The sequence below is a fragment of the Grampus griseus genome (assembly GCF_964374135.1).
Source record: "Grampus griseus genome assembly, chromosome: 15".
Lineage (NCBI taxonomy): Eukaryota > Metazoa > Chordata > Mammalia > Artiodactyla > Delphinidae > Grampus > Grampus griseus.
The window spans coordinates 61438884-61453237 of NC_139009.1; the positions used below are offsets into that span (position 1 = coordinate 61438884).

Below are 14354 nucleotides of genomic sequence, written 5' to 3' on the forward strand. Positions count from 1 at the left end.
AGCCGCCATCATCTCTCGCTGGACTCCCGCCACCGCCTCCTGAAGGCTCCTTCTCCAGAGCTCCAACACAGCCTCACCATACAGCCATGGGGACCGTTCAAAATCAGGAATCTGTGGTCCTGCTCTGCCCAGCTCTTCTGGTAACGTCTACCCACTGCGCTGGCTTCCAAGTTCCCGCCACCCGCTGACGTCAGGGCCCCGTACCTGGCCCACCTCATCTTCCCCACTCTCTGCCCAAGAGGCAGGCTTTCCTCAGCTGTGTGCCGCCTCCCTTCACACCAGGTGACCTCAGCCTATGTGTCCCCTCACCTCTTACACACCTGGCCAACTCTAGCCCATCCTTCAGGCCCCCATGAAATGCCACTTCTCTCTAAGCTCTGTTTGGGCCCCTACTGTCTCCTCCCATGGCCAAACTCCTCCCATCTTAACACTGCTCACCCTTCACTTGCTATTCCGTTTCATCGCTGTGTTCACTGCTTGACCCTTGACCCTGAGAGGTCAGAGCCTGGGCCCGTCTCATTCACCGTCTAACCCCAGTACCTAGCTAGCACAGTGCTAAGGTGTCAGCACCGAGTAGGTATTGGTTCATAAGTGACCGAACGGCAACCCTCCCTGTCCTGCCCTTGAGCCCCTCCCTCCACTGACCTCTGACATCTGGGGGAAGAGGCTGATGGCCAGCGGCAGGGCCAGGCCAAATGCTGCCAGGCACACGAGGCTTTGCACGGGGAGGAGCAGCCGGGGGCGCGCCTGCAGGAGAGCTGTCCTGTTGGGGAGAGAGAAGAGGGGCGCCCATGAGACCCGGAGACAGGGTGAGCTGGCCATTAACCACCATGCCGGGTCCCGCTGGGTCTGGGGGCCAGGCCCAGCCCATAGCTAAGTAGCTGTGGAGGAATTCTGCCTTTGGGACCGTCCGCCGGTGGCAGCCCTCTCCCCAGGCCCTGCCCTGAAGGACGTTGCTGTTTAAATTCTCAACCATAAATCATAAATGAGCACCTGTGGGGCACCCACCCCCCCTGTGCGTCCAGCCCTGCGCAAAGAAGGCCACGTGTGGGGTAGATGATAGAGGAGGCTGTCGGCCCCTGCTCCTGTGCAGGGGGTGGGGGGCCCACGCGGGGACACAGCGGAGGAAGATGGGCCTTGAAGGCAGCACATATTGCAATAGTGAAAAAACCACACACGCATTCACGCACATGCACGCACAAGCATGCGTACGCGCGCGCGCACAGCCAGGAGAGGATGACCTCTTCTGGGTATGGGAACAGAACACACCCTGCTGACCACCTTGTCACCTTCGATCCAAGAGCCACAGTGACTTGCCCAAGGCCAAGACCAAGTCTGTGGGAGGCAGGCAGGGCTGCTGTGTGGGTTCCTCTGACTCCCTAAAAGTGCTGTCACTGAGCTGCTCTGGCTCTTGCCTTAAGGACCTTTTGCCCGCTGCATCACCAGTTCACAGTTGGCACCCCTCCCCACGGTGAACAAAAGAGCTGGGGTTCTTGGGCAGGAGAGGGGTACGAAAGCCTCGCTCCAGGGCCCTGGGTCCCCCAGCCCCATGACAAAACGGCCTCTCCAGACAGAGTGGAGGGCAGAGCAGCTGGCGGGTCCACCTTCACTGCGTTGTCCATCAGAACATTTCGCTCTGTATAATCCACCAGGCATTCCACTTGGGGAGGCCTGAGGTGGCGTGTGTCAGCAAGATGGATTATTCGCCAAGGGATGTTGGGTGGGTACACATGCTGCCCTGGGTCAGCGTCAGCCTCCACCGGACTGAGACTGGCTCCTGGTGTGAAGAAGCTATAACCAGGGCTCTTGCCCCTCCCCTCCCGGAGCAGCGCTGCTGTGGCCACAGGCAGGGGAGAGGCTCTTCTGGGGGCAGCGCCTCAGTGTTGGGGCAGGCAAACCCCGCACCACCTTCACCTCCTGACACATGAATCCCAAAAGCAGCTGGCTCTAAGGCGACAGCAAAACTGGGAGCAGCAGTTCTCAAACTTTAGTATCTAGGCAGTGGTTAAAAATGCAGACTCCCCCATGAGATCCTGATTCAGTTGGTACTACACCTGGGAACCTTCCCTGAGTCTAAAACAGGTGATCCCCAGACCACACTTCTGGGAAACTCCGGCCCAGGATGTTCCTACTTAGGTACCAATAACAATGCAATTACTCGTAAATTCTGTGCAAGTAAAAGACCTGGACACAGTAAGTGCTCAGTGAGCTGTGTTAGTATTGCTGCTGTTACTGCCCTTGTTACCAGCAGGAAGGAGGGAGGATCCTGGTGGCTGGGCTGTCCTCCAGCCCTTCCCACTGGCCCAGACTCCAAGATCTGTCCAGTTGTTGAATTAAGCCTGAACTGAGCTATTGGGGAGGAGAATTTCCACAGGATTAAGAACAGGGGGACAAAGGTGCCCAAATCAAACTCAAGCCCTTCTGGCATCCCCTCTGCCTTGGTCCAGTGCCCCCATCTTCTCCCTCTCTTCCAGGTGAGCCTTACCCCCCTCTTCCCCACGGACTCAGCCTGAGGCCTCCTGGGCTTCCATGGGAGTCATGGAGGGCTGGGATAAGGCTGAGATGGGTCCTGAGATGTTTTCAACTCAGATTAACTTCTCCAGCAGGACCAGAAGGTGGGCACTCTTGCTCCCGTGGCAGCGACTGGGACCTCAGTCCCTGAGGGTGGCCAGAGCAGAGGGGAGGGGACAGGAGGCTGTGTGGTCCCTGGAGGCACAGCCCCGAGGGAGGATCACGGGAGGGAGGTTCCCTCCCTGGCAGGTGAGGGGCAGGACATCGACTCATTCGGTGGGGACACTGGACAGACCCCTTCTACGTGGGGCTGCGACCTTGGTTCCTCTCTCCGGGTGGCTGGCTGAAGCCCCCACTGTGAAAGGGATCCAGAAAGTCCCAGGCCTGTCCTCCCCACTCAGGAAGGAGGAAGGTTCAGACAGCAGCCAACAGGAGCCTCTGAAGTCCCAGCCCAGGCGGGAGAGTGAACACAGCAGGACAGGGGGAGGGGAGGAGGAGAGGGAAATGGCAGGGAGGAATTGGAAAGGCAGCTGGGGGAGTTAAAATATGCAGATGGAGAGATGTGCGAATGCCTGGGAGAGAGGAAAGACCCGGATCCCCGGGAATGAGGGAGGCTGGGGAGCGGCCTCAGGAGCTACCGTGGAGGGTGTGGCCTGAACCCTGACCAAGATGAGACCCAGCCTGGGAGGGCAGAAAAGTCCAGGCCCGGGCCAGGGCCAGGGATGCAGAGCTGGGGGAGAGACACCCCCCCCCCCCCCACAGCTGCCTCCGAGTTGGGGGGCGGGGCTACTCTCCGGGCCCTGAGTCCCAAACCAGCTTCCTCCCCAGGACAGTGGAGCTGGAGTGGAGCCCTGGGCCTGAGGGAAGGTCCGGTGGAGAGTGAGGGGTGGGGCGACACCCCTCAGAGAGAGGCCCTGCTCGGCAGGGTGGAGGATTCTCAGCTTCTGACGGGAGACCCTTTTCCTTTCATCTCAGAGACAGGGACACCTGAAGACGCCGCCCACCTCTGCTATCCCAGCAGGAAAGCCAGGGTCCTCCCAGAGAGGAGAAACTGAGGCCGGGGCCAAGCCAGCCTCGCTGCCGCACAACAGCTTGTCTCCCCATTGCCGTGCATTCCCTCAGCACTTGGAGCAGTTTTACTTTTGCGCTCCATTAATTTGCAAGCAGGCTGCTTTGTAAGTGTTCTTTTGTCTTTTTTCCCTGGCTGTCCTGACTCCCTCACCCAACCGGGGGCTCCCGAGGGTCGAGGGTAGGGCTGCCTCCCCCATCAGCCTCCCCAGCAGAGGCCCTTCCATTAGCACCCTGCATGGAAAGGCCGTGGGGTGTCCGGCAGGGGGGCCCCAGCCAAGAGCCAGGGGCCCGCTGGATGGTGCAAAGTGCCAAGCTCTAGTGGACAAGGTGGTGAGGGGGGCAGTGACATCATTCTCCAGGTGGGAAACTGACCAGCCCCCCGGGACTCCTGCCAGGAGTCTCAGTTGGTGCCGGACCTGCCCTGCCCCCCACCTCACAGTCTGGCAGCTCCCACCCCCCCCCCCGCCCCATGTATATGAGGTTAATTATGTCTTTGAGGGTGCAAACTGAGTCTTGTTCGTCTTGATATTCCTGGGGGAACCCAGGCTGGACTCTTTCTCCTCCTCAGAGACCCTCCCACAAGCTTCAGGGAAGGACCAACTAAATACAAGTCTTCCAGGAGACCAATGGCTAACCCTCTTCTACCTACCCGAGGGGCTTCCTTTGACCCTGAGCTGAGCCAGATGCAGGGCACCCGCAGTCCAGGTTGATTCCAGGCTGGGACAGTCAGAACTAGAACAATCCCACCTCACCTCCCAAGCCTCCCAAAGCTAAGTTTAAGCCCCCAACAAATGGGACACTAACCGTCACTCCACTTTCTGCAAACCCAGCTCAGATTGGCACCCAGAAGGCATCACAGACCACATTTTTCCCCAGCAAATTCCAGGTTCAAGATTCAGTAGCCTTGAAGACAGAAGCCCTCCCTTCCTCATTTGCCCAGTGGTGTCCTTGTATGCACTTGCAGTCGCTGGTATCTGGGAACAGCCTCAGTTCACCAGAGAGCGGCGTATACGAGGATCAGGGGCACCGAAGGAATCGCTTCCCATGATTTATTTTTGCAACTTCCAGAGGAGATTAATATTCTTAAGTCTCAGTGTTCAACACACCATCCCTTGCTCAGGTAGCCACGCCCACTATGCACCTCCCCCACTCTTCCAGGGGATGAAGAAATCATCCCCTCAGCTGGACACAGGGCCCCTTATCAGCAGGCACAATGAGAGAGCGTGCTTTGCTTCTGTTGGGTTGGGCTCTTCAAGGTCCACGCAACAGGGTCACACCTTGCCCAGAAAGCCCTCCCTTCCACCAAAATCCTGTCTTACTCTCAGTGCCAGCTGCAGCCCCTTTCCTCTGGACCAGCCCTCCCCTCAAGGTCACCCTGACCCTGTTCCCACACTGCCGGGACCCACCTGCAGCTGACTTTTGTGTGGGTCCTGCCCTTATCAAAACACAGGCTTTCTGAGGCCAGTTCCCCAAATCTGCCCCTCTCCTGTCTCCATGCGGGGTGGATTCCAAAGACAGGCTGATTATGTGCTGTGATCCAAAAATCCAAGAGGCAGCCAGTGTGGTAGGAAGAGCCCAGCTTTGCAGCCGTATTCCTGGGCCCTGCCTGGCTCTGCCACTTCCTAGTGTGTGACTGTAAGCAGATGATACAACCTCTCTTTGCCTTCCTTTCCTTGTCTGTAAAATGGGGACATCATGCTCACCTCTTTGCACTGTTGTGAAGGTTAAATGAGATCATTCATTCATCCAACAAACACTGAGCATCACTACGTGCCAGGAACTCTGCTAGACACTGTGCAGGGCAGTAAACAAAGGAATTGACCTGCCTCCATGGAGATGACATTCTAATGAAGCAGACAGATAGCATATAACTAAATAAAGAATCTCAGCTATCGATAAGGGCTGTGAGTAAAAATAAGGCAGTGTAGTGGGGGAAGAAGTCCTGGTGGCTGTAATCTCGATGGGGTGGTCAGGGAGGGCCTCGTTGAGGAGATGGCATTTGGCGGGGACCCGGCTGGGAGAGGACTGGGATGCAGCCAGTGCTTAGCTGTTAAGTGTTAGCTGTTATTGTAATTTGTTTTCTGGGACTACGAAGGTCCCCAAATTGGGGAGAAGCCCCTGATCCAGAGCCCCAGAGGGAGTGCCCCCGAGCCCATCCACTGCCTTGAGGTGCCCCTCCCAGGCTGGGCCCCCGGGAAGGAGGAAGCGATCACCTCTTCACTTTTATCTGCACCAGACCTCCAGGCCTTTGCTCATCTGGCTCCCCACACCTGGAACCCTTCCCTGCCCCTTGCCTTCCTCCTAGATATTCCCCAACCCTCAGGGCCTGCCCAAACCAGCCCTGCTTCCTCCCTCCTGTCCTCAGCCTCTCCTTCCAGCAGCATTCCTGCCTTTGTGATTCAATTTCACACTCATTAATTAATAGAATCACTCCATCATTGTTCTTATTATTGTATCTCCTTATTTCTTTATGGTCAGGACACATGTGTTCTCAGAACATCCCTCTGAGGGAGGCAGGGAGGTTAGTACAATTATTGTCTAAATGAAGAAACTGAGGCTCCGTGAGGTGGTGACTTGCCTCATGGCAGATGCCGGAAAGGGATGCGCTGGGCCCAAGCCTAGTCTTCCCACCATAGTCCTCAGACTCTCTTCACCACTGGTCCTGTGATGTGCACTAATAGACCGCGTGCGTGCACACACACACACACACACACAACCTAGAACGGCCAGCTCCAGGGCAGGGCCAGCCATGTCCATCGGGACATCCCTCCTAGAACTCAGCACAGGGTCCTGAGTAGCCAAAGTCCATTAATTCTCACAGGATGATTCCAGCAGCCCTGCCAGGGAGAGTTCGAACAAACCAGGAACCTTGCCCTGGGCCAGCAGGTCCCCCTTCCCCCACCCTCTCCGCCACGATGGCCTCTGTCCTGGGCCCCAACTCACTTCTCCAGCATGGACATGACGATCGGGGGTAGCACCAGGATGGGCATGGGGAGGACCACCCGCGTCAGCGCCGTCTCCAGCAGGGCCTGAGGGGCAAGCAGAGGCCGTGGTGAGCGGGGCGGGGGTGGGACAGCCTCGGGGCAGCAGCCCTGGAGCCCCTAGGTGTAGGTACCACTGCTAAGCACATCTGGCTGAACGGAATCATTCATGGAATCCCTCACGAAGCCATATTCCAAACAACAGAAAAAAGCCACCCCCTCTTCCCATAGCAGATCCGCATCACCTGCCACATGTCGGGGAGTGGAGGCAACCCAGAAGCGGCCCCAACAAGGGGCCTGCGCCCAGGGAGGTGAACCGGGTGGCGGGGTACAGCGGCTGGGAGGAAACATATGGAGGACCTGAGATGTTCTAAAAACAAAGCAGGCACTGGAAGGGCCAGAACAAACAGCTGTGGCCTGCTGAGCCGCGTTGAGGCTCCTGGTGCCCAAGAAGAGGGATTCTGGGACTTACTTTCTTCTCCGTTAAAGACAAAGATTTGGAGTATCTTGCCACTTCCTGGCTCTGGATGAGAGTCTTTCTTAATGACAAGAGGTCAGCTTTGTAAGTGGGAAAAGCTTCTGCTGAGTGTCTGCTGTCCCCATATGGGTCTGCCTGGGGCCTTGCTCTGGGGGCTCCCTCAGGATTCCTGGGGGGGGGCTGGTCAAGGCACAGCTCAGTGGCAGTTCTGCACCCTGATGGTCATTGTGATGAGTTCCTTTAACCCCACGGGCTCCCAGCCCTCAGAGAAGGCTCAAGGAATGCTTGTAGCCCACGGGTCCCTGGAGTCCCAAATGGCAAGGGGCTGATATAGCCAGGAGAAGGGAAGCCCAGGGCTGCAGAAGAGCTTGGGGTTCCCTGCTGTTTGGACCACAAGGAGGAGTTATCACAGTTGGTCTCCCTCACAGCAAGTAGGGAAGAGGATAGAGCTGGATAGGAGGGTAGGGTGATGTAGGAAATGGAGGCCAAATCCCCTCTGATGATGGGCTCAGGGCTAAACATTTCTCCCAGGAACCTGGGTTCTTCATGACCAGCCTCAGGAAGGCCTGGGAGAGGTCCCTCCAGTCTTCTGAACAGGTGTGGGGATGACAGGGGGCCCAGAGCCAGTGCAGGAAGCAGAGGATGCAGTGTTGGCACTGGCACCCCTGAGCCCCTTGCCCCTCACAAGCCTTGGACAGACACTTACTTTCCCTGAGATCAGTCAGTGGGGAGGGAAGGACCAGGACAAGAGAAGCGTCTTCCTACCTCAGAGGTTTATGGAGAAGGCCTCAGTGACAGGGTGCGGTGGGGGGCCATGTGGGAGCTCATAAGGGACAGGGCTGGAGCAGAGGGGACCCAGCACTTGGAGGCCAGAGCAGGACAGGCCACTAACTGCCATTAGGATGAAGGCTGGAAAGCACAGGAAGATATACAAGTGGACAGGAATTTTTTTTTTTTTAATTACAATTGCTAGATGGGTGAGGCTGGTGAAACCAGAAGTGAAAGAGGGCCTTCTTGTTACAAAACATTCTTCTCCAAACCACGCCCGTGGCTTCCTGCAAGCCCCAAATCCCTCCACCTCAACCGCACTCACTCCCTAGTGACTATCACCTGCAGAAGTGCTTATTAGCACACAACCACAAACCATCAGCTTCTATGCGTCGGGAGGATATGAAGGCCCCAGGCCCTAGGTCCTGGGGAAGGGAAAGAAAGCTCTGGGGGGGCCTCCTCTGCCCTTACCAAGTAAGAGGTCAGAGAAAGCACGTCCAGAGGGGCTGGGACAAGAGATGGGGATGTTTCCCAGTAGTGATGAGGCGACTGGAGAGAAGCAAGGGTGTCTGGTGGGCAGGTGTGGCTGGGGCCAGACCTGAGGCCTGGGGCTCAAACCAATGGGGGGTGGGGGTGGGAGTGGGGTGACGAGGAGAGCTCAAGAGGGCAAGGCAAGGGCGCTGAGGACACAAGCCCCTGGGGAATGAAAGTGTCTAGGGAAAACCGACCACAGCCTCCCTACCAGCCCCCGAGTCCCCAGACGACCCACATGTCTGGCTGCGATCTTGGAGGAGCCCACGAGGTTGCCATCACCATCCAGGACGTCAATCCCCTCCTCCAGCTCCCCGTACCGCATCAGGACCACGTTGCAGATGTTGGCGCTGGCTGGAGAGAGAGGGTGGCAGGGAGCCGGCGTGAGGGGGGCGGATGGCATTCTACCCTGCGCAGGAGATCACTGGGCTCCACCCGCACCAAGCAACAAAGGTTTTGAATAAATGCCACGTCTGTTCAAACAGTGGGCGAAGGTGTGGTTCTGCTGCCTAACAGCCTGGTGAAGGATTTGGGGGCCCTTGGGAACCTGGAGAGCAAAGGTGGAAAATAACCAGTGTCAGGAAGGAAAGGGAAACTATTCAGGGCTTAGAGAGCGGCCAGTGATCAAGAACGCTGCTTTTCTGTCCTCAGGCGCAGGCCCCACGGGCAGGCGAAGTGGATGCCCACCTGGGAGGGCTCTCGGGCTTGAAGACGCATCGCCCACACTGGTGCCTGATGCTCCACCATCAGCACCTCAGTCCCTTGGGCTGCCTTTCCGGGCATCCTCTTGAATTCCAGCCCCCCACGTTTAGCCCCTCACTCCTCAGAATGAATCTAGTTCCCAGAGATTTGCTTCCCGGACAACAGGTGCCAGAGCAGGCAGGCACCTCAGTGCTAACCTGGCACCGCCCCCTCATCATATGGGTGGAAAATTGAGGCTCAGAGATGGGGAGTGACTTATCTGAGGTCACACAACAAAGCGGGACAGAGCTGAAAGGCTACAGTGCCTCATCCTTCGGGTACCCAGGAGATGGAAGGGTTTGGGGCGGGGTGTGGTGGGGGTCAGGCACGGCTAAAGGCACACCTTCTACGTTCCTGCTCCACGTGCTTGGGTTTCCTCCTTTGGCCATGCCTCCCCACGTCAGCTGAGATCACGGGGACCTGGGCTGAGGGGAGGGCTCCTGGCTCCTTAGTTCAGCACTGTGTGTCAGAGTTTGGGCGGCCACCCATCAGCTGGTGACTGGCACAGGGAGCCTCTTTCAGCTCCTCCCCCCTGGGATCCACGTGGCTGGCCCTGGGCTCAGGGCCGGGTGTGGGTGCTGACCTCGCCTGAACTCCTCCGGCCCTGTTCCAGGATGGAAGTGGGGGGACTTGGGGGTGGTGGGAGGGTGGGGAGTTCGGGGGGTGACAAATTTGGAGCCCGCCTGCTCCACTCCTCCCCCAAAAGCGCCTTGCTGTGTTTAAAGTTTTAATTTTTGCTAATTAATGTCAATTAATTTTGTATAATGAGTGTTTAATTTTGGGGAGTGTGTGAGCCTGGGAGCGACTGCAGTTCTGGGCTGTGAACGCTGATTAGCATCAACACCTGCTGCTTCCCCACTCCCTCCAGTGGGGGGGGGGACACCAGGGTTTGGGGAGCTGGAGGGCGGCAGGGCCTAGTGGGCAGGTGGAGGAGGACCACAGATGCTCCTGGTACCCAAGCCAACACTGGGGAGCAGAGCGGTCCAGGGCGCCTGCAGCTGGGGGACAGGATTCTGCAGGTGAGGGGTGGCTTGAGGCCCTGGGGGTCTCTGAGCCTCAATCTCCTGTTTCAGTCAAGTGGGGAGGTGGAATAAACAGAGAGGAAGACTGAGATACTCTGCAGTCTTTGGAGAAGAAAAGCAGGAGACCAAATACAGTTTCGAAATGTATTTACAGCACATATGCCATCTCTGAGTAGCTCGTGTTTCCACACGACACACAGGAGCAGTGGGAACCATGCGCAGACCTTTTCGGCACCAGTTCCTCCTGTCTCCACAGCAGGCGTGCTCTCCTGTCTTACACAGGGGCTCTCAACTGGGGCCATCTTCATGAGACATTTGGCAATATTTGGAGACGTTTTTGATGATCACAACCTGGGGGACGGGGGGCTGCTACTGGCATCTAGTGTGATCTCTAGAGACCAAAGATGACTAAACATCCTACAATGCACAGGACAGCCCTCAGAACAAAGAATTTTCCAGCCCAACGTGTCAGTAGTGCTGACGTTGAAAAACCCTCGTCTTAACACACGTCCAGACTGACAGAGTTAGGAAGGTGAATCTGAGGTAAAGGAAGAGAGAATGGGAGCCTGGGTTTCAGGCCAGCTGGGCTTAGGTTCCAGTCCTGACTCTGCATCTCCCCCTCCCCGCCCTCAGAGGTGAGCTCTTGACAGCCCCAGGGCCCCCAGAGTGGCCTTGGGAAGGGGCACCTGGCCTGGGTGTTAGTGACTCGCCCTCTAGTGGTGGCAGGAATGTACTACACCCATCGCACCCCTGGGACGGCCAGGCCCTCAGTACCCAGGAGACCCAATATTAGTCTCTCTTTGGAGAGAATATTGGGGTTTTCTGCCCTGAAAGGCATCAATCTCTGCCCTCTGAGAATCCTTTCCACCACCACCACCACCACCACTCCAGGAAAGGCAAGGCCACAGGAATGTAGTCCAGGGGAGGAGCAATTGCTTAAAGCCAGGAGCCAACAGCTGACTCTGCAAACCCCACCCCCTGCCCAGCTTCCCAAGTGTAAAAGGAGGGGCTGCATTTAGTGTCTCCACGGGATCTCTGGGTACTGTCTGAGCTTACAGGATCTCCAGGTAGAGGGAAGCCAGGGGCGGCTGAGACATATCTAGCCTGACTGTGTGTGTGTGTGTGTGTGTGTATGTGATGGAGACAAAGACAGGAGAGAGCATGGTTTTCGAGGTGATGGAGCTGCCCCAGGCTCATGGTGGCATCTCTCCTGCTCTCTGAAATTTCCGAATGTGTGATGTGGCCTCAGAAGGACAGAGCAGGCCTTTGGTTCAAACACAAAACAGGGGGCTTCCCTGGTGGCACAGTGGTTGAGAGTCCGCCTGCCGATGCAGGGGACACGGGTTCGTGCCCCGGTCTGGGAAGATCCCACATGCCGCAGAGCGGCTGGGCCTGTGAGCCATGGCCGCTGAGCCTGCGCGTCCCGAGCCTGTGCTCTGCAATGGGAGAGGCCACAACAGTGAGAGGCCCGTGTACCGCAAAAAAAAAAAAAACAAAACAAAACACAAAACCACTTGAGATGAAAGACAAAGCATGAAAGGAAGTGAAAACCCAGCCTCCCTCCCCTCCTGGATGCTTTTGGGGATGACAATGTCCCCTCTCATCTGAGCTCCCTGGCTGGAAAGAAAGAGAAAAAGCTGAAAGCCACCTCAGAAGATGACAACCCCAGGCTCCTCCCTTGGAACACCCACAGTTCTTACTGCTTACACAGACAACACATGCCCTGTAATCTCTTCTGTTGACTGTGTACAGTGGTTATCCATTTATTAAGCACTTGCTGTATGCACCGGGTGCTAGCCATCCCTGCCATTGAGCAATGAGACTGCCAGCCTGTTTTAGTGATTTCATTTCCATGATCTCTTCCAGAACTTTCAGTTCCGCTGTATTGCTTTCAAACCCTCCCAGGTCCTTCTCATCTCACTCCTGGACAGTCCAACTCCAGAGACATAGACACGGAGAGACTAAGTAAATGAAAAGAGAGAGAGAGACCAAACACGGGCTATGGGTCTCCTTTCTAGCACACCAGCAAGATACATTATTGACAATATCAGCAGGTTAATTAAGCAGTCTGTTAGTGATAATGATAAGAAAGCTGGCACATTTTCAACTCAGACTGAGTTCAAGACTCAAGCATAACTGATGTTGGAGCAGTGATGCTAGGAGATGTCAGTGGATGAGAGAGAGAGAGGGAGAGAAAGAGAGAGAGACAGAGATTGCTTCATGCTGATGGCAAACTCAGTGTCAAGGCCTGAGGAAAATATGCTCTTGCCTGCTGCAGATGTTCTCACATCAGACACATCATGATGCAAAATCATGCAGATTGTGAAGAGCTAATGAAGCACCTGTGTGAAAAGTACAGTGTGGGGAGGAAGAAAGAGCAGTAGATAGAAAGACAAGTGTGCAAGTAAGTTCTCAAAAATATGACTACAGGGGGGCTTACCCCTTGAACTAGCACCGGAACAGAGGCATAGATCAATGGAGTTAATAGTCCAGAAACACCCCCAGCTGTAGCGGAAATGAATTTGTGTTAATGCAGTTGTATCGACTTGCAGGGAAAGGGCCATTTAAGTACGGGGTGGAGCAATGGGCTATTCATCTGGGAAAACCAAATACCGTAACTCATCTGCTCTAAGAGGCATTTACGCATATTTTAACATTATAAAAATCACCATGTGCCTTACAATGCATGTTGCAGGGGGACCTTACCTGCTCTTCATCACAACTCTCTGTGCATGGATGAACTTAGCCACGTGTAGAGGTATCTGTTCATGCAACTGTCACCTCAGCTGCCCACAGCAATCCACACAGAATTTGAACTTAAACTTAGATTCCTAATTGTTGCCTAAAACATCTTTTTAAAACTTACACTATAATGGAGCATGGACACGAAAAGTTATTGTACATGCAGAAGATCGTCTGCCAGATACCAGGCAATGCAATTAAAGGCAGCAGAAATTGCCAAACCATAGATAGCTACCCTAAAGAAATGCTTGCCCATATGCACAAAGAGACATTTACAAGGATGTTAATTATAGCACTGTTTGTAACAGCAAATAATTAGAAACAACCTAAATGTCCACCATTAGGGAACTCACGTGGGAAGATCGCCAAAACAAACTTATGTGAACAAAGTTATTGAGTATGTACAGGATGATTTACTGAACGTAAAACCCCACAACCGGTGCACACACGTGTGTGCATAAATCCTTGGGTAATGTTCTAGAAGGGTCACACCTCACCGAGTAATCTTCTTGGGGAAGAGAACCAAATTTGGGAATTAGGGGTTATTGAAGAACTTCCACTTTTTTACCCTAAATTTTTCTATACTGTTTGCATTTTTACAATGAGAATGTAACCATGCTTTACTTGTCTAAAAGTTGAAAAGAAAATGCCAATCTTCTTGAAGTAGATCATAAAAATTTTAAAGCCAGGAGGGGTTGGTGTGACCTATTCATGGGTCCTACACTTAGGCATCTGTTTCAGAAACTTCCTGAAGAAGCTGATTAACTTCAAGAATATTTTTTTTCTTCAAGTAAAGAATAAAATGAAACCACAAGTATAACGAAGTAGGAAATGAAAATAATACCAATAATCTTTCATATGTTTTGAAATTATACTGTCAATTTAAAAGGGGCTAAAACAGTCAAGATTACAGGCAGAGATTACGAAAAGCAGTGATGGCCATGATGCTGTGTTTAACGATCAAGTCCAAAAGAGAACTGTAAAATGTGAAAAAGGCTGAGATTCAGAATCTGTGGTATTGAAAAAAGTGACTTGGAGTGAATGTGTAGTGAACATTTGTTTATTCCTTCAAATGAATGTGAAATATAGTCCTCTCCTCTTCTGAAAGGTTATTACATTAATGCCTCATAACTGAGGTATCTTAGAATTGAGAGACATGGCATTTGATACCTATTTATGAACAATATTATAAGAAATGGGAAGCTTTAAAAATATATTTATTATATATGACAAAGGGCTACAAATATTAATCTATGGAGGGTCATGGAGACTGACTCCCAATAGCTATTCTACCCCCAAAAGATTAGTCTAAACTAATTATAATAACCCCTCCCTTGCCAGTGACTGATTTAGGAAGGGACATGTAACTGATCCTAGCCAGTGAGGGATGTCTGCAGGACGTCTGGGAAAAGTCTCCTCCCACTTAAGCAGAGGTGGCAGGCAGAGCCTCCTCTCCTCTGGGCAGTGGTGGGTTTTGATCTGATGTTTGGAATTGAGGCTGCCATCTTA

At 54.1% G+C, this 14354-nt stretch overlaps 1 protein-coding gene across 3 annotated transcripts in view; it reads right to left on the bottom strand.

Moving 5' to 3' along the window:
• Window positions 1-14354, bottom strand: part of SFXN5 (sideroflexin 5) — a 116318-nt gene that overhangs the window by 18363 nt on the left and 83601 nt on the right. The window contains exons 11-13 of one of the 3 annotated variants that reach the window (XM_082672040.1): window positions 8579-8694; window positions 6526-6611; window positions 646-763 (exon numbers count right to left, since the gene is read on the bottom strand). In XM_082672040.1, coding sequence (XP_082528166.1) covers window positions 646-763; window positions 6526-6611; window positions 8579-8694 — 320 coding nt within the window. The remainder of the gene's footprint in view (window positions 1-645; window positions 764-6525; window positions 6612-8578; window positions 8695-14354) is intronic. The other 2 variants (XM_082672041.1, XM_082672044.1) reach the window with 2 other exon arrangements.